We start from the raw sequence: 15,797 nt of genomic DNA on the forward strand, positions 1-15,797 counted from the left end.
GACAGTTGAGCCAGTAGGTGCAACAGCAGTGCATCCTATGAAGGAGCACTCGGCGCCCACAAAGCAAGAGTCGGGACCGTTGACTTCAGTTCCCATGAGGGGACTGTCGAGTCTGCTGCTCAGCAACTCCCCTGGGCAGGTGTGCCAGGTGGAGGAGTTAGCTACACTCCACCCCGAATACTTTTGATGCTGCCAGAGATCTAATTGTGATGACAGCTCCTCAGCTGCCAATGGTCAGAGGCTACAGGCTCAGCAGGTGCTTATAGCTGTGGTGGTTTGGGAATGAGAGCCAATTACAGGACTGATGATCTCACTCTGGAGCAGGTTGAAAAGCAGGAACTCGAAAATTGAGGAGCACCCCAAGGAGGCCACTGGGCAAAAAAGATATGGCATTGGCGGGAATCCCTACTGTGGGAATAATGCTGATCTCCGTAGCAATGATGATCCAAGGAAAATCTCTGGTTCCTGTGGTTCAAGAACAGTCTCCATTGTTGGCACTGCAAACTGCCTCTTCATCCTCTCCAGATGACTCTGCCATGCCAGGCTCCTTCTCTCCCTCAATGCCTGAGGACTTTAAGGCATATCAGGACTTCCTGAGGCATGTGGCTGTTACTTAGACATCCAGTCTGAATTTCTGCAGGAGAATATGGATAAACTGCTTGATATTCTCTGACCACCAGATCCAGGGAGAGTAGCCTTCCCAATAAATGAGCTTCTCTTGGAGCTTGGAAGGGCCTTACACCCTGGAATACTCACACTTCATTTATCTCCCATGGCTAAGTGTGTGGGAAAGTGGTACTTTGTCTCCATCCAGGGTTTTGAGAGTTTCTACTCCCACCTGGACACTGTCTTGTGGTAACTGCAGCAAGTGACCATGCATGACAGAGAATTTATAAACCTATGCCTAAGGACAGAGCCCAAAAAGAGGACTTGATGGTGAGGAAGATTTATACCGCCTCTTCCCTGCCGATTTACATTGCAAACCAGCAGACATTGCTCTATAAATACAACTTTAATTGGGCAGCCATGCCTAAGTTTGCAGACAAATATCCAGAAGCCTCCAGGGAAGAGTTTAAGGTGTTCATTGCAGAAGGCTGTTTGGTAACCAAGACTACATTACAGTCAGCTCTGGCTGTGGTGGTTGCTTTGGCCAGAATTATGGCATCAGCGGTGACTCTGAGGGCCTCATTGCTGCAGAATTCAGGCATTACACCCTGAATGTGTGCAGCAGACTACTGAGGACTTACTTTATGGTTGGGTATTGTATTTGGAAAAGACAAATGAAACCTTGGATTTTTTTTTTTTTAAATAATTCACAAGCTATTTTGTGTTCCTTGGGAGTTTATACTCTGGCTTTAGAGACACTGCTATAGCAGTCAGCCATAACAATAGCAATACCGCTCGCAGCATTTCTTCAGGCAGTCTCTTGTAGGGCAGCGGCGCTACCCCAGAAAGGGGGATAGATCCCAGACATGAAGGACCTCTGGTTCCAGATTTTAGCCAGCCAACTCATCCTCCCTCAGCATCAAGCAAGTATCCATCCTGACTTGTGTGTCCATGGTAGTGAACTGGTGGTGACCTCTTCATCCCTTTTTGGCTACAGGTTGGCTCATTTTTACAGTGTTTGGGACACAGTTACCATGGACAGCTGGATCCTAAGCACCATTAGATTGGGTTATGTCATACAGTTCTCCTCCCCACTGCTGTACCCTATCCCTCTTCAGGGACTCCTCTAACTAGACACTGCTCCTCTAGCAAGTTCAGTCTCTAATGGCTCTGGGGGCTGTAGAACATTCTCTTTGCTCGAATGTGGCCAAGACAGTGTTGGTCCTTTGACCTTCTTGCATTGTTGATTTTGTCTTCCTATAGCTCTGTTCTTCATCCCAAGCTTGTGACTCCGCATCATGGTCAGATTTTGCATCCAGTGCTCAGCTCCCCTGCATCTCATAGAGTGGATGCTGCATGGTTGGAGGAGGAGGAGGAACAATGTTTGGAGGTGGTCCGGCAAATCTTAATAGTAGAAATCCCTCCACTAGAACAGCCTATTTGACCAAATGGAAGTGGTTCTCAATGTGGTCTTTAGGCCAAAGAATTCAACCAGTGATCGCTTGTATCCAGGACATCATGGGTTGTCTGTTACACCTACAGTCTTCTGGTCCTGCACTCAGTTGAGAGTGCACCTGGCAATAATTTTGGCATTCCGTCCATCCGTGTTTCCGAGCTCTGTGGTAAAGTGATGCTCTGGAAAGGAGTCACTCTTCTCTACCACTGGTGTAAGAACTGGTTCCCTTGTGGGTTCTTAATATGGTCTGAGCAGTCCTTATCGGACATCCATTTGAGCCTCTGGCAACTTTTCTGCCTTCTGTGTCAGAAAATTGCTCTCCTTATGGCAATAACATGCAAGGAGTATGTGTAAGTTGCAGGCTTTGATGGCAAAGCCTCCTTACACACACTTTTCCAAAGACAAAGTAACTCTGCAGTCTCACCCTAAGTTTTTATCTAAAGTGGCATCTCAGTTTCATTTGAACCAAGTTATGTATCTGTTGGTGTTCGTTCTTAAGCCACATTCAACCCCAGATGAGTAGCATCCTCACATGTTGGATGTCAAGCGATGTTTGGCTTTTTACCTAGATAGAGCTCAGTCTTCCTGTTCATCTCATCTATTTCATATGCAGAAAAAATGAAAGGGCAAGCAGTCTCTTCAAACAATCTCTAGGTGGATAACTTCCAGTATCATTACAGCTCAGAGTAGCTACAAAGTAGCTTAGACTGCACCTAATCGGTGGGCGCAAGCTCATTCTGCGAGGGCCCTGACAGTGTTGATCACATTTCTAAAAGATGTTCCTTATTGGACATTTTCAGGGCTGCCACTTGGTCCTGTGTACATTCATTTTCAAACCACTGTGCCATTACTACTGCATCCAGATCAGATGCAAACTTTGGGAAGGTAATCCTGCAGTCCTTGTTTAGACTCTCTGAATTCCACCTCCTGAGAGTACAGCTTGAATCACCTACATGGAATACAGGGCTGAATCTAGTCAAATTAAAAAGTTACTTACCTGTATTCCATCTACTGATCTTCAAGATGCAATGCAGATATGTATTCCACAACCCACCCTCCATCCCCTCTGCCTCAGAGTCTGTAGCTCTTGACATTTAATGCAAAGAAAGTGAGGGAGATCAGGGCGGTGCTTCCCTTATAGCTGGGGAGGGGTTAGGGCCACAGGGCTTGAACGCTGTCCCTATGAGTACTGCTAGACAAAGTTCTCTGGCTTTGGTGCGCTGGGTGCACACATACTTATGTGGAATATATGTCTGCATCACATCTTGAACAACGGTTACTATACAGGTAAATATGTTTTCCCCTTAAAACGTGTAATAAATACGTTGAGCCAGATACTAGCTTGAGTTGATCCTCTAAGAATTCACAAAACACTCTTCAGGAGAAGAAGGATAGGGCAGAAACTATTCACCCTGAATTTCCCTTTTATGCTAGTATACAGTGTGTCTTCACATTCCCTCTATAGCCACAGCCATTGAAAAACATTCCAGAGCAAAGCTCAAGCATAGAGAGTATAACCATATTTTTAAGACTAGAAGAGCTCAGTCCCTGCCAGTGCAGATTAGTTCCATTTGGAATTCTCTGCAGAGGGCTCTTTGTTTATAGCACAAAACATTACCTTAAAATAATGCTGGATTTCTTTGGGCTATGTTAATGTATGCGTGTTTGTTTATAAACATAATTAAGCCTAAAGCCAGATTTTGGCCTGATGCTGAAGAGTTGATGTACATTAAAACTGAGATTTGTGAATTTGTCAAATGTACACATTAATATCTATCCTTGCAGTGAATATATGCTGAAGATAAAGGAAATAGAAATAAGGTACTAACGCCTTTTATATATGCTGGGTTTTTAATATGAAAACATGACTCTCATAGTTTAAACCACTTCAGCACAATTTTATTTACAAATTAATTTTTTTTTCTTTTTTAGAGGTGTGCTCCTGCATCAATTCGCCTTGTGGACAATGCACAATTTCAGTTTGGTAAGTTCACAAATATTGTGTCCAAAATTAGTATATATATTTTAATTTTTAGAGTGCCTTGTCTTAAGTGACATATCCAGACTGCTTGTCTGTCTTATTTCTAGTTTGAATTGTTTTGCCTTTTTGGAAGTGTGACTGTTAGGAGTAGGAAGAGTAGCCTACTATTGCTATCAAATAATGGAGTTTATCCTTTGTCTTAAGCAGTAGAAGTTTATGCTTTGGTGCTAAAAGTCCTAGGTTCAAATCTTTTTTGATGGACTTCTTCTGGGAGTCCTTATAGAAATGCATCAGTGTGTTCTGAAAATAATTCCTACAAAATTTCATATAGCAACTGTAGCTAGTGGACGGCTTTAGAGTACAGTGCTTGTAACAATAACAGTTCATAAAGCTTATTGACTAATGAAATGAACAAGTTGCATATTCTATGCAGTGTATCAACATGTGCTTTTATTTTATGGTGACAGATACCCTTTGGAAGTAAAAGGGCAATGTGTATGAAAGTGAGATTGATTATGATGTCTAGAGCTGGCTATAGTGCAAGGAAGCCACATCCTCCATGAACTTCTGCCACTGCATCTCAGTCCTGATTGTGTAATGCACTCAGGGCAGGTCTACGCTATAGGGTTAAGTTGACCTAAGTTATGCAACTCCTGCTACATGAATAATGTAGCTGGAGTCAACGTAGTTTAGGTTGACTTTTTGCGGCGTCTACAAGTTTCTCCCACTGATTTACCTTAAGCTTTTTGTTCCGGTGGAGTACCGGAGTTGACAGGAGAGCGATCTGCGGTTTCTTTAGCGGATTTTCACTAGACCCGCTAAATCGACCCCAACAGTGGATCGATCGCCTCAGCGTTGATTCACAGTAAGTGTAGACGTGCCCTCAGTAGTAAAGGGATACTTACTGGTATTTTGTGGGTGTCTGATAGGTAAAATATGCTGTTGGGATTATATATTCAAATGATTTGGGGTCCAGTTCTTCCCTCTGATATGCATTGTGTAATGGGAGTTGCGTGTGTGAATCTTGGCTTTATTTTAACACATTTTGATTTTAAAAAAAATCTTCAAAACTGATGTGGAATCCTCTTTTGAATATATCATAGAATCATAAGACTCGAATGGACCTCGAGAGGTCATCTAGTCCAGTCCCCTGCATTCATGGCAGGGCTAAGTATTATCTAGAGTAGACCATCCCTGTCGGGTATTTGTCTAACCTGCTCTGAAAAATCTCCAATAATGGAGATTCCACAGCCTCCCTAGGTAATTTTATTCTGGTGCTTAACTACCTTGATAGAATGTTTTTCCTAATGTCCAACCTAAACTTCCCTTGCTCCAATTTAAGCCCATTGCTTCTTGTCCTATCCTTGGAGGTTGAGGTTAACAACAATTCTCCCTCCTTGTAACAACTGTGGCAAAATACCTTGTTCGCCTCAGTAGGCTCAGTCCTTTTTAGCCTTGGAGACTTAGGTTTGGGGCAAGGCGAATCCTTATAGGTGGCACAGGGTCCTGCTACTCCTCTCCTCAGTCAGTCCCGTGTGCTTGTTTTTCTTCCCTTCTGGGTAGCGAGTGCAGCCTCCCTACTGGGAAGGTTTGGTGTCTTGCTGCAAACAGCCTACTGGCAGCTTCCCTGCTCCTCTCATTCCCTCCCTCCTTCCACCCAGGGGAGGGTTTAAAAAGTTCCCAAGTAGTTGGAGTTAGCTGAACCTAATTGGTTTCCTAGCAACCCCTTTTCCAGCTGAACCTTATTGCCCAGTGGTATCACTCCTCAGTGGATAGGGAGGGACCTTTTAATCTCCTGGGACTAATTACTACCCCCCCTTTGTAGCTGTTTGTCCTGGGTTTACCACACAACCTTTTCTGTACTTGAAAACTGTTATCATGTCCCCTCTGTCTTCTCTCTTTTCCAGACTGAACAAACCCAATTTTTTTCAATCTTCCATCATAGGTCATGTTTTCTAGACCTTTAATCATTTTTGTTGCTCTTCTCTGGACTTTCTCCAATTTGTCTACATCTTTCCTGAAATGTGATGCCCAGAAGCTACATAAGCTAACAAGGTTATACTCCACAGGCAAGAAACATTGAAGTGTTAGTATAGGATTGGTCCTGCTGCCCCATACTATTAATGTAAGTTTAAATACATTCATAGATACTAAGGTCAGAAGGGACCATTCTGATCATCTAGTCTGACCTCCTGCACAACGCAGGCCACAGAATCTCACGCACCCACTCCTACGAAAAACCTCACCTATGTCTGGGCTATTGAAGTCCTCAAATCGTGGTTTAAAGACTTCAAGGAGCAGAGAATCCTCCATCAAGTGACCTGTGCCCCATGCTACACAGGAAGGCGAAAAACCTCCAGGGCCTCTTCCAATCTGCCCTAGAGAAAAATTCCTTCCCGACCCCAAATATGGCTATCAGCTAAACCCTGAGCATATGGGCAAGATTCGCCCGCCAGATACTACAGAAAATTCTTTCCTGAGAAACTCAGATCCCACCCATCTAATATCCCATCACAGGCCATTAGGCCTATTTACCATTTGGAGTGTAATTAAAAGATAGGCAGCATTAGTTTAAGAATAAGAAAAAGATAGTCATTACTGTTGCTTGGTCCACTAAGCTGTCAACAGCACTTTCCTAGCAAGTTATGCGCTAAGGAATATAGTCGTAATTCAGTGTATAGGGACATGTGCACATGACTACAGTCAGTTTTTTAATCGTATGTAAATCTATGGGTGTCACAAATATAAAGGGAAGCGTAAACACCTTTAAAATCCCTCCTGGCCAGAGGAAAAACCCTTTCACCTGTAAAGGGTTAAGAAGCTAGGATAAACTCGTTGGCACCTGACCAAGATGACCAATGAGGAGACAAGATACTTTCTCTCTTCCCCTCCCTCCCCCCAGCTTTGAAACAAAGGTTCTCTCGGTCTGTGTGCTGAGAACAGAAAAGGAATGGAGTCTTAGAACTTAGTAAGTAATCTAGCTAGATATGTGTTAAATTCTGTTTTGTTTAAATGGCTGATAAATAAGTTGTGCTGAATGGAATGTATATTCCTGTTTTTGTGTCTTTTTGTAACTTAGTTTTGCCTAGAGGATTCTCTGTTTTGAATCTGATTACCCTGTAAGGTATTTACCATCCTGATTTTACAGAGGTGATTCTTTTACTTTTTCTTCAATTAAAATTCTTCTTTAAGAACCTGATCGCTTTTTCATTAAGATCCAAGGGTTTGGTCTGTGTTCACCTATGCAAACTGGTGAGGATTTTTATCAAGCCTTCCCCAGGAAAGGGGATGTAGGGTTTGGGAGGATTTTGGGGGGGAAAGACTTTTCCCTGTTACATATTTGTTAAACACTTGGTGGTGGCAGCAATCAAGTCCAAAGGCAAAAGGTAAACTAGTTTGTACCTTGGGGAAGTTTTAACCTAAGCTGGTAAAAATAAGCTTGGGGTTTTTCATGCAGGTCCCCACATCTGTACCCTAGATTTCAAAGTGGGGAAGGAACCTTGACAATGGGCAATGATATGCAAATCTACTCTAGAAAGCTATTTCCACTTAAAGTAAAAGCATATGCATTCCTTGTGGAGTTGTGTATGCATTGTATAGTGAGGAAATGAAAATGAGTGAATGCATTGTGACTTGCGTGCTAAACTTCAGTGTTTAATAGTCTTCAGTTACTGTCTTTTTTTTTTTATAGCTAACCCATATTTTTACCTTTTCAAAATGGAAGTTCTGTAATGTATTCTGACTGAGGCTATACCTGAACACAATACAGAAAATTAAACAGTTACAGAATAAACCAGCCCCCTTGCTTACTGGGGTATCTTGCAGGGAGCACATTGCATTTGATACTATTTGTTTATGGATGTGAATCAATGCAATGTGATTGACCCATGAAGACTTAGTTTAGATGCTGACTACCTGAGATTTCTCACTGAAGTGATAGCATGACAGTTAGCTTGAGACCTCTCATGAAGGTATCAGTCTCCTGATTTAAATAGGAGGATGCTGATGGCAACATGCTTAAAGTGAAGGACTTTAGTCCTGGAAGTCACTTACCCTTTGGTCGAACAAACTCGGGGTGTGTGGAACTTTAGGGTATGTAGCAACGTCCGCCGGTCCCTCCAGGTTTTTGAGGAAGAGTGCTTTGAGGGGTAAATGAAGTGGGGGAGTAGTAATGACTAGTCCAAGGGTGGGCAAACTTTTTGGCCCGAGGGCCACATCGGGGTTGCGAAACTGTATGAAGGGCCAGGTAGGGAAGGCTGTGCCTCCCCAAACAGCCTGGCTTCCGCCCCCTCTCACTTCCCGCCCCCTGTCTGCCCCCCTCAAACTCCCGACTCATCCAACCTCCCCGCTCCTTGTCCACTCCCCGGGACCCTCTGCCCCTTATTCAACCTCCCCACCCTGTTACCATGCTGCTCAGAGCAGCAGGAGCTCGCAGCCCCACCAGAGCCAGTCACACCGCCCACGGTGCCCGGCAGGAGTGGCTGGCCAGAGTGCTGGCGGCGCAGCAGCGTTGCTGGGGGAGATTGGGGACAGTGGGGAAGGGGCCGGGGATAGTCTCCCTGGCCAGGAGCTCGGGCCGGACAGGAAGGTCCCGCAGGCAGAATGTGGCCCACGGGCCATAGTTTGCCCGCCTATGGACTAGTTCCAATAACAGGAATGGGGGGGAGGGGAAATGCATAGTTCTTAAGGACTTAGATCTTTGATATCTTCTGTATTCTATTATAGTGAACGTGTACCTATAGCAAAGGACAGATGCATTTCTAAAATTTGAAATTGCAAGTTTAGATTTAAAATTTACTAACATAGTTGAAATGATTTGAAAACTGGTCCTCCACTCAGGCATATACCTGAGTTTAGGGTTGTTTCACTTATTCTAATTAACTTCAAGTACTTTAAACAGCTCTCTCCACTGTTTTAAGTGTTTGAGATAGTTAACGGCTGCCGGAAAAACATAAACTCTGAACCTATTTCTTAAGCATGCAAAACATCTTCCAGTTTCTTTTAAAGGTTGTTGTTGAGTAAATTGTTGTCCTTTATTGCCTTAACTGATGCAGCCTTTTTGTGTCAATTTTCCATGCACATTTGTCATTCATCAAATGTATATAGAGGTATACTTTTTGCAACTTGTTCTTATCTTAGTATGCGAAAGAGAGTTCTTTTTAGAGAAGAGGAAAGAAGGCTAATGAATTACTGAAGTTCATGCTTTATTCAGGAGAAAACACTTTGAAGTATTTTACAAGGAAGTATTTGGAAATACCATGTAAATAGTGCATAACTTTTTTATGAATTGGGCTCACAGCATGTAAGCCAGATGTAAGGTTATTAAAATGAAGCAGCTGTGGGAGTTCAGACATTGCTAGTAACTGAAAACAATGGAAAACACAGTAAAAGGCTTTCATCTCAATTCAACCCAGTCCTGAGGCATAGATGTTAATTTAACAGTCTCCAAGATGCCATTTATGTATTCTGGTAATTTTAATTCTGTGTATGTGATTAAGGAAGCAATTACTAGTTTTATGTAGAGAAATCTGCACAAGTGATGTAACCAAGAAGGGAAAAAATGCTATATGCTTTACTTCATTTTTGGATATCTGTTTCAATGGTTTGGCATAACTTAAAGAAATAAAACCAGCAACGATTAATTTCTATTCCATTAAAAAATGCAATGTGGTTTAAACTTTCTATGTGCCATATACTTGTGATGACCTGAACAAAGATTAATCAGAATTACATGTCTGAATGAAGATATGGTAATGGCATACATTTAACATGCTATTCGCCACTTACTCCTTTTGAATAACAATTAATGAAAAACATTTCCCTAAAGTCTCATAAAGGAGATTTCTTCATTATTAAATTTTAGGTTACAAAAACTAAAATGTTCAAAGTCCTTTCTCAGAGCTTAACCTATAAATTCCCTTATCAGAGTTCTTCATTACATGATGAAATAAGATCAGAATTCTGAAAATCTTGCTGCTATTATTGACTTACGGTTTCCTCTTTTTCCCACCCCCCCAAGGGCATGCTCTTAAACCACAGGTTGCTTCAATTTTTACATCATTTTTGGATGGGCTGAAAAAATTCTACATCACAAAGGTATTTATTATTTATTTTAATGCTATTTAGCAGTTTAGGATTCAGAAAGTTTGTAGTACATTGTCTCATGAATTGAGGTGCTCTCGAAATGTAATAGGTGTAACAGTGCAGAAATTTCGCATAATGGTTCAAGGATCTCAAGGAAATGGTGTGGGGATAGCTTGTTTTGCGATCAGGATTCCCATTCTGAATGCTACACTGCAGCAAATTAAATTAGTTGACTTTTTCTGTGCAATAATATTCATTTTAAAGTATAAAAACTAAATACTTGCACTACCTTATGTTCAGTTTTGCACAAACATTAACTAGTCCTCGTAACTCCCATATGAAATAGGTATTGTCTTTCTATTACTCACAGTGTAATGTGGGATAAGATGCATAGATTCATGGTTTCCAAGGCCAGAAGGGACCATTGTGATCATCTAGTCTTACCTACTTTATCACATAGTCCATAGAACTTCCCACAAAATAATTCCCAGAGCATATCTTTTAGAAAAACATCCAGGCTTGATTTAGAAGTGATCAGTGATGGGGAATCCACCATGACCCTTTTACAAGTTGTCACAATGGTTAATCATAGAAATGTAGGAGTAGAAGGAACGTCAATAGGGCATCTAGTCCAGTCCCCTGCACTGAGGCAGAACTAACTATGACAGGTCTTTTTGTCCACCGTATTCTTTAAAACTTCCAGGGACAGAGATTCCACAGCCTCCCTAGGCAATTTTCCAGTACTTAACTACTCTTACACTTAAGAAGTTTTTCCTAATGCCTAACCTAAATATCCCTTGCCACAATTTAAGCCCTTTAATTCTTATCCTGTCCTCAGTAGTTTAGAACAATTTATCATGCCCCCCTTTTTATACCAACTTTTCAGGAACTTGAAGATTATCATGTCCCCACTCAGTCTTCTCTTCTCTTTTTGGAATAAACAGCCCAATTTTTTTCAAGCTTTTCTTGTAGGTCTTGTTTTCTCTAGACCATAATAATTTTTTTGATCTCCTCTGGACTTTCTCCAGTTTGTCCAAATTGTTCTTGAAGTGTGATGTCCAGAACTAGACACAGTTCTCCAGTTGGTGTCAACTATCGGGGTAGCTGTGTTTAGTCTGTATCCACAAAAACAAGGAGTCTGATGGCACCTTAAAGATTTATTTGGGCATAAGCTTTCGTGGGTAAAACACCAATTCTTCAAATGCAGTTGAGATGCAGACTCCAGTTGAGGCCTTATCAATGCTGAGTAGTGCTTCTCATGTCTTGCTCACAACACTCCTGCTGATACATCCCAGAATGATGTTTGTTTTATTTGCAACAGTATTACATTGTTGACTCGAATTTCGTTTGTGATCTACTATAAAACCCCTATCCTTTTCTGTGGTACTCCTTCGTTGGCAGTCATTTCCCATTTTCTATTTGTGCAATTATTCCTTCTTAAGTGTAGTACTTTACATTTTGTCCTTATTGAATTTCATCCTATTTATTTCAGACCATGTCTCCAGTTTGTCAAGATCATTTTGAATTCTAATCCTGGTCTCCAAAGCACTTGCAACCCCTCCCAGCTTGGTATTGTCCACAAACTTTAAGTGTATTTTCTATACCATTATCCAAATCATTTATGAAGACAGTGAATAGAACTGGATCTAGGACACAACCCTTTGGCACCCCTCATGGTTTGCCCTTCTAGCTTGATTTTGAACCATTGATAACTACTGATTTCAGAGTAGCAGCCGTGTTAGTCTGTATTCGCAAAAAGAAAAGGAGTACTTGTGGCACCTTAGAGACTAACAAATTCGAAAGCTTATGCTCAGATAAATTTGTTAGTCTCTAAGGTGCCACAAGTACTCCTTTTTCTTTTTGATAACTACTGAGTATACTTTTCCAACCAGTTGTGCATCCACCTTATAATAGGTTCATGTAGGCTATATTTCTTAGAGTACTAGCATGTGTCCATTTTATGTTAAGTGTGCATGAGCTGCTTGCAGTCACCAGAAATTTTTCTCCCAGTAGCATCCATTGAATTGGCCCCAGCACCACTCCCCCGGTGCCACACGCTGGCGCAAGGGGTCCAGCAAAACCCTAGCTTCTTTTCCTCCTTACTACCTGTGACGGTCGCTGGAACTACTCCTCTTGCTGTGGCAAACTCTCCTTAGTGGTCTTGGCTTACTTCCTTTCCCTTTGTTTCTTTCATCCCCATTCTTTTTCTCATTTGAACTGTTGTCAATTTGATGTACATTTGTTAGTTGGCATGTTTCATTGTGTTATCAGCATTCATCCACTCCTGGTGTTGGGGAATGCCTCGGTTTCTGGGTTTCAAGCATAACCTGCACTCCAGTTGTCTGAAGTGCTGGGAGAGACTCATATCAGGGATCTCTGCCAGATCTGCCGGGACTTGAAGTCCCATACAAAGAAAGACCAGGAGGCCAGGTTAAAATCTTTCCTGATGGAGGCAGTGCTTTATCCATGACAGAGCCTAGCTAGTTGGACTCAGCACTGAGTACCTTGGCGTTGGTGTGGGGAGCTCTTCCTGCTCTGAGAGTCTCTCAAACCTGTTCCCCTTCACCGGTGTCAAGGAAAAAACCATAAGAAGCTGCTGGCTGAGGGGGGGTGTTCCCCAACTCTAAAGAAAACCAAGCACTGGGAGCACAGCAGAGTGCAACCTGAGTCTGGCCACTATTCTGCCCTCGCTCTGACGGTAATACCATCGACTCTGTCCAGTGTGCAGGCTCTGAGTCCGGTCCCAGACCAACCTTCAGCAGCGGAGGGACAATGTGGCACCAGCAGGATCATGGTAGCGTCTACCCCGGAGGCATTTGTTGTGGCCATTGACTTGCTGGCGCTTTCGGTACTGCAGCTGCCGGGAATACAAGAGTTGGTGGTGTCTGTGCTGGTGAGCAGAAAGGGAACATGTTCCAAATTCCCATGCGGTATCGAGGCCCCTTGAAGGGGTTTAGACACAGGCACCTGCCTCCATCTGCCTCAGAGTTCCTGGTTGGCCCAGACAGATATTTGGAGGCAGTCAAACTGAACTTTTTGATGGGATGCCCAAGAGCATTATAGCAATTCCCATGCCACTGGTTCCTATCCCTCCTTTCTTCGGACCGCCTATCTCGCTTCAGCTCGGCCTGGTCTCTTATCACCATCAGACCACTGGTTGCTGAAGGCTGTGAAAAGGGGTTAATGCGCTCCAGTTAATTTCCACACCTCCCTTCCCCATCCCTCTTCAGATGGTCAATGTAAACAAAATGTCTCGCAGTCCACCAGTAGATAACCCTGATGGGCCGTGTGCCAAAGGTTGCCAAGCCCTGCTCTAGGTGCTTACAAATTGTTTGTTTGCTTCATTATCTTTTCAGGTGCCAAAATTAAGCTGACTAGACTATAATTCCTTGGTTGTCCTTATTCCCATTTTATAGATAGGTACTGTATTTGCCCTTTTCCAGTCCATGGGGACCGCTCTTGTTCTCCACAAGTTTGCAAAGATAATGGCTCAGAGATCTCTTCTGCCAGTTCTTTAAATGTTCTATGATTTATTTCATTAGGCCCTGCTGACTTGACATCTAGATTGTCTAAGTAATTCTTAATTTATTCTTTTCCTATATTAGCCTCAGCTTCTATCCCATTTACATTGATGTTCACTACGTTAGTTATCCAGTCACTGTTAACTTTTTTGGTGAAAACTGAAACAAAAAAGGCATTTAGCACTTCAGCCATTGCTGCGTGTTTTGTTATTGTTTTCCCCTCAGTGAGTAATTACTCTCACTGTTAAAAATGTATGCTTTATTTCCTGTCCGAATTAGTCTAGCTTCAACTTTCAGGCCTTGGATCATGCTGTATCTTTCCCTGTTAGATTGAAGTTCTTGTTATTAAATATTTGTTCTCTATATAGGTAATTGTAGGTTGTAATCAAGTCACCCTTTAATCTTCCCTTTGTTAACCTCAATAGATTGAGCTCCTGGAGTCTGTCATTATAAGGGCATATTTGGCTAAAGGATTAGAATTCTCATGGCTTTGGTCTGAACTCCCTCCAATTAATTAACATCCTTCTTGAACTACGGACACCAGAACTGGACACACTGTTCCAGCAACAGTCACACCAGTGCCAAATACAGAGGTAAAATAACCTCTGTATTTCCACTCAAGATTCCCCTGTTCATGCATCTGAGTCACATGAGTCCTTTTGACCACATTGTCACCTTGGGAGCTCATGTTCAGCAGATTATTCTGGGAAGCAGTGACTAAAACAGATGTGGGAGCTGTGATGGATAGTCCCTCGTTCTGTAAGTATGACGTACGTTCTTTGTTCCTAGAGGTACGTGTTTATATTTAGCCGTATTAAAACACACATTGTTTGCTTGCACCCAGCTTACAAAGTGATCAAGATTGCTCTATCAATGACCTGTCCTCTTCATTATTTACCAATTTCTCAATTTTTTGTCATTTGCAAACTTATCAATGATTCGATGTTTTCTTCCAGGTCATTAATAAAAATGTTAATGTAGGACCAAAAACTGAACTATGTGGGACCTCACTAAAACGTACTTGTTCAATGATGATTCCCTGTTTACAATTATCTTTTGAGACCTATCAGTCATCTTTTAATCCATTTTATATGTGCCATGTTAATTTTATATCTTTCTAGTTTTTTCATCAAAATGTCATGTAGTACTAAGTCAAATGTTTTATGGAAGTCTATTACATCAACATTGTTACCTTTTATCAGCAAACTTGTAATCTCAATCTCAAAAAAAAAAAAATCAAGTTAGACAGGATCTGTTTTCCATAAACCTGTGTGATTGGAATTAATTCTATTACCCCCTTTTATTTTTGATTAATTGAGTCATGTATCAGCTGCTCCATTATCTTACCTGGAATCTATGTCAGAGTGCGAGGCCTATAATTAGCCAGGTCATCCCCTTTACCATTTTTAATACTGGCACAATACAAGTTTTCTTTCTGGGACTTATCCAGTGTTGCAAGATTTAATGAAAATCAACATTAACAGTCCAGCAAGATCCTCTGCCAGCTCTTTTAAAACTCTTGGATGCAAGTTATCCAGACATACTGATTTTAAAATGCCTAACTTTTAGTAATTCCAGAGATACCAGTGGAATGGAAAGAATGTTATCATATAAGACTACATCTGTTTTTTCCCAAAAACAGAACAGAAATGTTTATTGAACACTTATGCTTCTGCATTATTGAGAATTCTACCATTTCCATCCACTAATGGACCAATACCATTATTAAGATTATATTTGCTTTTAATATACTTAAGGCAGATTGGTTGAAACTGTAGTAAAGAACAGAATTATCAGACACCTAGATGAACACAATATGTTGGGGAAGAGTCAACATGGTTTTGTAAAGGGAAATCGTGCCTCACCAATCTGTTTGAGAGAGAATTTTCTGTAGTATCTGGCTGGTGAATCTTGCCCATATTCTCAGGGTTTAGCTGATCACCATATTTGGGGTCGGGAAGGAATTATCCTCCAGGGCAGATTGGAAGAGGCCCTGGAGGTTTTTCGCCTTCCTCTGTAGCATGGGGCACAGGTCACTTGCTGGAGGATTCTCTGCTCCTTGAAGTCTTTAAACCACGATTTGAGGACTTCAATAGCTCAGACATAGGTGAGGTTTTTCGTAGGAGTGGGTGGGTGAGATTCTGTGGCC

General features: G+C 41.9%; 1 protein-coding gene across 3 annotated transcripts in view; it reads left to right on the forward strand.

Annotated features, from left to right (window-relative positions):
- The window catches only part of AGPS (alkylglycerone phosphate synthase), a 159,501-nt gene that overhangs the window by 93,541 nt on the left and 50,163 nt on the right, over positions 1 to 15,797 (forward strand). For all 3 annotated transcript variants that reach the window (XM_043505391.1, XM_043505392.1, XM_038422213.2), the window contains exons 12-13: positions 3,995 to 4,046; positions 10,063 to 10,139. In XM_043505391.1, the coding sequence (XP_043361326.1) occupies positions 3,995 to 4,046; positions 10,063 to 10,139 (129 nt within the window). The remainder of the gene's footprint in view (positions 1 to 3,994; positions 4,047 to 10,062; positions 10,140 to 15,797) is intronic.

Source organism: Dermochelys coriacea, chromosome 11, assembly GCF_009764565.3.
Source record: "Dermochelys coriacea isolate rDerCor1 chromosome 11, rDerCor1.pri.v4, whole genome shotgun sequence".
Lineage (NCBI taxonomy): Eukaryota > Metazoa > Chordata > Testudines > Dermochelyidae > Dermochelys > Dermochelys coriacea.